This window comes from Buceros rhinoceros, unplaced genomic scaffold (genome assembly GCF_000710305.1).
Source record: "Buceros rhinoceros silvestris isolate BGI_N320 unplaced genomic scaffold, ASM71030v1 scaffold8189, whole genome shotgun sequence".
In the NCBI taxonomy this organism is placed as follows: Eukaryota; Metazoa; Chordata; class Aves; order Bucerotiformes; family Bucerotidae; genus Buceros; species Buceros rhinoceros.
Genome location: NW_010429717.1, coordinates 21,763 through 30,937, shown reverse-complemented (window position 1 = coordinate 30,937; position 9,175 = coordinate 21,763). Strand labels below are relative to the sequence as shown.

The following is a 9,175-nucleotide window of genomic DNA, read 5'->3' as shown; positions in this document are numbered from 1 at the left end:
AAGTCGTCACAGGTAAAGAGTTTTTGGGACCCTGCCTAAATATATCTATCTATATAGATAGATATAGATATTAACAGCTATTTCTGCAGCATGATCTGCATCCCATGACGTGTTAGCTACTTCCCCTGCACACGTAGCAAAATGCAGTTCATAGCCTCATGGGTTGAAAACAAGAGCAGTATGTCATGCAGACTTTGGAATTTATTACTACTATAAAAAAAAGAAGAAACTTTATTATTTTGAAAAGCAAGTCATTACACATTGTCTCCCAAACTATATGATACGTATTTGAAGAACCTAACAACCCATGGTCCTCCGTCTTGGGGCAAGAGCTTTTCACTCCTATCCAAATCATGAAGACGATAAAGTCATTATGTAGGATGGATTGGAATAATGATGCAGGGTTAACACTCAAACTTAAGTATTTCCAGACACATTTTCCCCGTTTGGCAGGAAACTTGTTTTGCAAGACACAGAATTGTCCTAATATAACAGCACAGCAACTGCAACTTAAAACAGAGCAAGTCAGTTAATGGACTGTTAGAAGACTTTTGCTGTACAAGAGCATTTAGATGCCCGTATTTAAAAAACAGGTGGATAATCCAAATGTTCAGTTACTAGGACACTAACAGTTATGTCCACAGCAATTTTGTTTCTGTTCTTTAAACAAATCATCACTTGCAAGCACTAATGTTAAAACCAGAAAGCCAGCCTAGTGCACAGTGGCTATAAATGCCAAATCAATTTTCAGCAGATAATAAAGTCCATGTTTTACAATCAGCAATGCACTGTTTTACTACCCAAAATGTAAGCTAATAATATATAGCTCTGCTAAATGGAAAATGCAGATATGCTGTTAAGAAATGGGCTGGCTGTGAGATGATGGATCATTTCTGCTGGGACCTTCTTAAAGCTATGTGCAAATGTTTTGAAAATATCACATGATGTGGCCATGTGTTAAAAATTACAGCCAGTTAAGTTCTCTGCTAAGAAAAATATGTGGGCAATTTATGAAATGCACTCCAGGATGGAGATATCTTAAGTAAAACCAGATTTTGAAAACAAACCTTTTTTTTTTTTTTTTTGAAACATGAACTTAAAAAAAAAAAGTTGCAGCCACATCTGGAGAGCAGAAGTAAAGAAAGGGTGGTCTGACCTAATACCAGGCCATCTTCTGAAAGAGCAGCATTATTTCTGGGCTACAATGACTGTGATCACTGATTGTCCTTTTAAGGAAACCATGCTGAATACTGCCATGGGCAATAATAAAGCATTTTGTAGGCCAACATCTGTTCTTTGGAAGTACTATGAAATGACTGATAGATTTGTAATGTTTCATAAATAAAGTCCAGAATAAACAGTTCTAAAAAATAAACACATTCACAGTAATCAGACAAACCGGTGTACAGTACTAGATTTGAACACTGTTTCCCCAGCATCAATTATTTAGAGATAAGCTCTTCCTATAGTTCACTACATAGAATGCCAAAATGGTTAACCTGGTTACCACAAGGTGCATGTTAACGGGATTATCCTTCTAGAGACTTTCTCAGAGTTGCAGTAGTGCCTTAACAGAGGTCTGAATCACTTGTACAGCATTTCATTAGCAAGTCTCACTGCTGTCGCTTTGCCCTGACGGGGAAGCAAGGAGGAGAGAGGCCAGTCGCAATTATAACAGTACGAGCAGTTTGTCTTTGAAGAACAAATTCTGTTTGTGTAAAAGTATTATTGCTACACATAAACCAGAACCCGTCTTTATTACTTCCTGTTCTTTCCCCAAAAGAAGGACTTCAGATGTCAGAATCACTAAAGGGATGCTTCTGAAATCAAGACTTCACACATACACAAAAGGCACTGACATAATATCAGATTACATAAAAATACACATCCTTTTAATCTCCTGTACATAATGTGCTTACTTTTAAAACACGAAATCTGCCCCAGATGGCTAATAATGCCCATTTGAAAAAACCCAACACCACAATATTAAAGGGCTAAAATATGCTGTGAACAGATTGAGAGGCAGTTCATCCTAGAGGAGAGTAAAAAAGTGCAGATGGGTGTCAAAAATAGCCAAGTGTCAGATCTGTTCAAGTATCTCTATTCTGGCACATGCTCCCAGTCACAGCTGTTAGTGTATTCTCTGTATCCAAGTGCAAGGTTTTCTAACACTCCGAGCTGACATTAAAACACACTTCTTGCTTGCTACTGCTTGAAGAGAATGCTGGAAATTCAAGATTTATTTAATGGTAAAGCTTAATGAGTATCAATAAGGTTATACGTACTCAGGTGTAGTGCAGGTCATTTTGAGTAAAGATGCATGAAATTTTAACCAGCAGGTAGATTAAGTAATTTAAATGCCAAAGGCTTAATACGTTTTCAAAAACCTCCACTCTAGGCATTCCAACACTGTTTGCCAACAGCCTAAAATAATGCACACAAGGATCAAACCTGGTAAGATTGTGTCATTTTAGCACATTTATATATCCTAATAAACCACAGAAATAGTAAACAGCAAAATAAGATCAAGTTTCATACAAATATACGAGAAACAGAGGATTCAAATTATGCCAAATGCACACTTTCCGAATTAATGAATTACCATGATATTTCTAAAGATGACCGCATTCCCAGGACTATAATGCATGCAAACCAAATTTGACATTTAAAGGGTTAAATTGACCTTTCATAGTCCTCAGTTGTTATCTATGCAAATTAATTTGCCCATATTTTAACCATATAAATCCTCTTAGCCTTGTGTTTTGAGCAAACAGAGCCCACTTTCTTGTTACAACCGGGGGATCAGCAAACATACCAGCAGTAGGGTATGACCATGTATAAAAATTCCAACAGGAAAACATTCTTCCAACAACTGGCAATACCTACACGCAACTGTGGTTGCAGCAAGCTGGCAGATACTGTTTCAAAACACCATCTGCGAGGTGTACAGACTTTCTGTGATCAAGCAGAGCCTCCTCTGCCTGTCCTAACCAAATAATCCACAAGAACCAGCCAGCTGTAGGATCTCTAGCCCCGTCTTTTTTTATCCAGAGACACAGGCTGCTGTAATCAGGGACATGGCTTTCTTCAGTCCTTGCCAAAGGGGAAAAAAACAAACCAAACAAAACACACCAAATTTAATCCACTCGGTCGTGGTTAAGCATCTCACAAAACCCCTCAGACAAATCACCCTGCATAGAAGCACCATTTTCACTGGCAATAACACTTATCAATTAGACAAGCTATCGTAAGATCCAAATATAATATTTTCCTGAGGAAACCAACCTATTAAAATTTCCAGCTCTGCAGAAATTCCTCCAATTCAGCAGATTTTTTTATTGCTTTATTGTGAATCAACATATTCAAATGATATGCCTGCTGACAGTTAAGGACTACGATTTCGGACAAGGCTGGAATAATTTGTTTTGTAAATCTCTTCCACTTCTCTAACATAAACAGCTTTTCACAGAGATAATTTCAGCTGATGGGTGAACACTGAATGATCTCTACCGATCAAATGTTTGCAGATTCAAGGTACAGCTGACAGTCATGAAAGCCAGCCCAAAGCTGTATTCCTCTTCACTAAAAATGATCCCCTGTGCAGAGACCCGCACCCACAAAGCCAGTTACTTTCTGCTATTTCTATCCCTTTTCATTGAAACATCCAGTCCTGCTGTAAGTATCACCTCTGGCAGTACCCTCACACAAATTCCCCTCCCCCAAACACATACACAACAGAATTAGCATCCACAATCGTTCCCTACCCATATCAGCTTGCAAATCACCCTCTATATTAAAAGAGGAAAAAAAAAAAGCCACTATCAAAAAACAATTAGCGTTTCCTCATTTAAAACCGAAAGAGCTGCAATAATTTCAACTCACCAGGCATCCTTGGATAAAATATACCACACTGTAAATGGCTCTCTCCTAAAAGCAAGCTTATTTAGGGCTCAGTGCCTCCTGTTCTGGAATGAACAGAGAGAAGCGAGGAGGGCCATCAGAACTGGCTGTGGCAGCGTAGCTGGAGGCAGGATGCTGGGCGCGTGCGTTTGCCAGGCAAAGACAGATGGAGAGCTGACACTCTGTATTGCACTTGGAGCAGAAATGTGAATGATGACAGGAGCACATGTGGCCTTGAACCCAGCCCTGTCTCTTCAGGCAGAACAATGACAGGGATGTGTGTGCAAATTATCACAACCCTGGCTCCCCTCAGCTGACTCCTTTTACTCTACCTTTCACACCAAGTTCCAGATGACCAAAGAATAGAAAGTAAAATGCAGAGTGATAAGCCAAACACTGAATTATTCATTTTTTCTTTAAAAGTTAACCCTTTCTTCTGCGGACAACAATTAAAGAAAAAAGCATCGCTTTGAATCAGCTCTCCTCCAAAAGTGGAAACAAATTCATTCTTTATTTTAACAGCCTCAATTTTGTACTCCATAGGACTATGTTTGTTTATTTAGCTGGAAATTCAATACATTCAGAGGATATATGAGCATCCCCCCTCCTCTACCCGTACTTTCGTCATTATTATGCAGTTTTACTATAGTGAATGGAGTATCAAAATCACTCCCTTTCTCAGATGCTCAGTAGTATGTGTAAAATAGAACACACTTAGAAAGCAGACCACTTTTATTTTACTATAGTGCTTTTAACCCCCTGGGATTCCCACATTGATACGTTCCAAACATTTGCAGCTTACTCTCCTTTACCTTGCATGGTGATCCATGGGGGATGAAAACAAAATCTTCCCTCTAAAGCTTTTTCAAAAGCTAAACAATCATGTCCTCCCAATTTCTGGTTTTGCACACACCTTAAATGTTTATCCTTCACATAAATAACGTATGCTTAGCTAGGTTCAATGCACTCTTCCCTATTAAGCTTTAATGGACACCATGATACATAAAACTACAAGTCTTTGTTATAGTGCTTTATCTAAAGCTGGCTATTTTCTTCTCAGCAGTCTCTCTTTAGTCCTTTGTAAAACATCTTTGCCTCTTAGGAGAAACATACGTCTGACTCGCGTGCCTTCTGTAGCATATATAGCCTCCACAAAATTCCAGGCACAAGGGAAAATATCTTCTGTTTTTAAAACTCTCTTCCCATTCAGCATTTGGAAGAGCTTCTCCCTTTAGCAACATGTGTTTCTCCAGCAATTAGTGTATAAGCCCTGGTTCTGGCTTGGCCTTGCCATGGACATTTAAACCCATATTAAAAAGGCAGCGATTCTCAGCCAGACCTTCAGGAGCTGCTTTCTTGTAAGACTCATCCTTTTGTACTTCTGCATCCTCCTGATTTTGCGTTATGCCATCTTCTGCCTCTACTACACAGAAACAACTGCTTTCAGGCATTCCTCTTCCTTCCTCTAGCTGCCAGAGAGCCTGATAAAGATCTATTTAGGAAAGGACACGCATGCGAAATTAAGGAAAGACTAACAACCCTTCCAATATCCAGACTGAACTCACGACACATTTCCCACTTAAACAAAAAGTTAATTAATTTACTGATCTTTCCACAATAACTTTCTTAATTAACACTATCTAAGTGCTACCCTTAAATAGGAGAGAGACTCCAAACACAGGACTGATCAAGAAGATCAAAGCAGCAAAGGAGCAGCTCTCCTCATCCCAGTAAACACACTGGCACTAACAATCTAACACACCTGCTCCTTGAGGCAGGTCTTTTCTTCATCCTCATCAGATAGCTACTGTAATGAAGTTCTCTATAATGGATTTCGGAGTGGCAGAACCCAAGAGAAACACCAAAACATGAAAATGTTTTCATGACAGACCGTGGATAAGCGGAGGGGGGAAGGGAGATAAGCAAAGTCAGCACCACCAAGGTCTTTAAAGCCTTTACCATTCTTTTTGTTTTATTATTTGATGCACTATTTAAAACCAGTCAGTTAGTACTGTATTTGCTGTGTTGTTTTTCTACTTTAATGCTGTACTCTATATGAAAGGAAAAACATTTTCACAGTTGGAAATCCAACCTTTCATCAACATAGATGCAGCCTGAATCAGCTTCGGAGTAGAAAGTAACATGTCAAGGTATGACGCATTTTAATAAAACTGAATGCTATTCACTCTTAAAGAAGGTCTTAAGATCAGTGCATTGTAAATCCACAGACCACGGCTCACAAAATTGAACTTCCATATGCTGTGTGATTATGCATCCTTTTTCAGTGTGTAAAAAGCCTTTTTAAGCTGTTATCTGACTACAGTAATTGCCACTTAAATTGATCCACGTCAACAAAACCTGGATCCCTGGAGATTCTCACCTAGAAGTCTGCTCGTGGAAGGGGCTAACAGAATGCCAGTGCATCTGAGACTACTTCAGCATTTTCTCAAGCAGCCAGCTGCATGAATAGTTTTTCCCTCTCATTATTTAATACACTGAGGCAGGCTGCAACCCATTTGGCAGTCCTCCCTGAATAAATATCTGTGGATATTTATTCACTTTCCCCACCCCATCCCCCTTTTTAATGTAGTCACTTAAAGCTTGCCCTAACAGTTTTTGCACCAGGTCTGAAATTTTAGCAGGCCAAGCAAAGGTGGACAGCCCATTCTGTAAAATGGTTTGATTCTCTGCTAAAAAAGGCAATGCGGTGGTTTTAATTGCTCATAGTGAGCAATCCTGCTGTATCACAAGAGTCGGCTCTACGTGTAATACCATACTGAAAAGGACACAAAGAGAGTGAAAAATCCAGAGGACAATCTTCAGCCAGTTTCTCTAGGGCACACATTATGCTACACCTTCCTTGGTGGGAATCAGCTCCTTCCCTGACAGTCATTCAAAACACTTTACAAAACTATTTTAAATAATTCTCTACAACTTCATATTTTGAAAATGGGTAAAGGTGGCAGAACAGTCTCCATAGTCATATATTTGAAGGGGGAAAAAGATTTTTATGCAGTGGATGATATAAGGTTGCCAAGATATGGATCTGATAGAAAACAGAAATTGCAAACAATCACCAGTTACAAGTACAGTGCTAGCTTAATAACAGGGACTGGAAGTCCACTGAAACACATCTGTAGTTAATGAAAGGTCTCAATTAACAGTGAAGGAAGAATTTAACTCAAAGCTTTTCTATAGGACTTCTCAACTTCCCGCTCTACTTATAGCGGACTGTTGTGATACATTGTGACTTCACACAGTGGGTATTAAGTGAGTTAATTCAAAGGAGCTGAAACCTCATTGATCCTAATTGAAAGCAATACACCCGACCAAATAGTTTTCTACCCCATCTGCTCTGGCCTGCCACCAGCTATTCAATACAAGAGAATTAATAGTTTCAGATATTCTAACCGACCCAATAAAAGCACTCATTTAAGCAGGACTGCATTAACAAAGTCAAAAACCAAGGGCAAAACGGGTTCAAATGGAGCATTTTACTTCTAGTTGGCTTTAACAAAGCTGAATAATGCTTATTCTGACTTTTTATGTGCAAGACTTGATAAACTGAATGAGAAGGCACTCAATGATCAGTCAACGAGCATTGATGAATGGTCATTAGGACCCCCCCAATCTCAGGGAAGGCCATTCCACAAAGTGGCACACCAGCTTGAAAGGGCGGACTCACTAATGTCCAGATTTCCCCGCTTGCTTGTTCCACTTTCACTTTCAGACCACTGGTCACCAAATGAGCCTGACATATTGGAAAATAATCTTTTATGGGCGAGTGGTAAATAAAAATGGAGGCATTAGCTGGGCTTTCAAATTCAAATCTGCTAGTTTTGTCAGCCCCCAAACGTTTTGATTTTCCACCCAGCTGGAAGCTATTAGTGTTTTCTTAAGGCATCCCACTGATAGGGCAAACCCATCTAATGTGTGAGCTGTAGAGCTGATGGGCGAGGTGGGGGGGAGACAGGGGATGACCACTTCTGGATGCTTTCTGAACTTTATTCAGTTGATTGTCCAACCAAAGTACAGTAAAGGCAACACCTTCAGGAGAAGCTCACTAATTTCTTGCTGTCTGGTATTTCCTCTCGCCTGGTGCAACAGCAGTCCACCTAGGACTGTACAGGTACCTTCGGTGCGACTTTTTTCATGACATTGTAGCTAGCCTCCCTCGTTCTTACTGCACTACCACAAAAGAGCTCAAGCTATTCAAGAAAGGCATTTCTTTATAAACTTCTAATTCTCTTCTTGGAAACAGAATTAAAATATTCCAATAAGATACGTGCTTATCTGTTAACAGTAGTTTTTAATGCATGCCACAGAAAACATTTGCCAGATAACACTAAACATTTCCCTAAGCATTTCCTTATTGGCAAGGCTTTCTGGACTTCTGAAAAGACGACAAATGGCACCCTTAAAACATACATAGCTCTGTGAAACACAGGCTAATTGAGATTACCTATACAAATACTTATCAGTTGAAAGCCCCAGTCACCAAGCTGGGAAGAAAATTTTCTTCACCAAGAGAAACTGTTCATCATGTTATTTCTCGTATCAGACTAAAACAACTGGAGGTGAGAAAGCATTAACCTCTTTTTTTCAGTTAAGAAAACTTACAAGTCATACTATTTTGATGGGATAATCTGAAATTAGTCCTCTAAAGAGGATTTCAAATCATCTGTTAAGAAAAGGCAACCTTGGCAGTGGGTCAGCCTTGGCAACCTAGATTGCCTATTGCTTTTTGATCAAAGAAGAACTAAAAATTTTTGTTGAATGTTACCAGAAATTCCAGTGGCATTTCAGGTGTATTTCAGGTTTTAAAACACCACAAATAAAGATAAAGACAGGAGAAGAATAGTGCCACCAGAAATTAACTGACTCAGAATGACACAGTCAACATAGGCTTAACGTCTTAAAGAATGCATGCTCTTTCACCTTCTACATACATTTCAGTAATAATATTCACAAACTCACATACAAGTACCTGTTTTGCTGTCTGTTTCTTTCACTTGATCTGGGCTAAACCAAGCTTTCCCTTGCATTTTTTATTAAATTCTGTATTTTCTATACTGTGGGTAAAGCAAATTAAAATTGACTGTTAACTTCTATCATCATTTGGATTCAAAGTAATCTAAAACACCATCTGAGCATAGACATCACTGATGTACTTCAGAAAATTTGATACTGATTGCATATGATTTCTGAAAGGACACAGGAAAATACCAAATACGCTATTTCACTGAGAAGAGAAAGAACACATTCAGTGTGGCCC

At 39.1% G+C, this 9,175-nt stretch overlaps 1 protein-coding gene across 2 annotated transcripts in view; it reads right to left on the bottom strand.

The window, feature by feature from the left end:
• RUNX1T1 (runt-related transcription factor 1; translocated to, 1 (cyclin D-related)) overlaps window positions 1-9,175 on the bottom strand; it is a 91,876-nt gene that overhangs the window by 73,027 nt on the left and 9,674 nt on the right. Inside the window, exon 1 of one of the 2 annotated variants that reach the window (XM_010142749.1) lies at window positions 3,883-3,996. The exons of the other annotated variant lie outside the window; for it this stretch is intronic. Within the exon in view, the coding sequence (XP_010141051.1) occupies window positions 3,883-3,889 (7 nt within the window). The 5' untranslated portion in view covers window positions 3,890-3,996. Of the gene's footprint in view, window positions 1-3,882; window positions 3,997-9,175 lie in introns of those variants that run through there. 2 annotated transcript variants of the gene reach the window in all.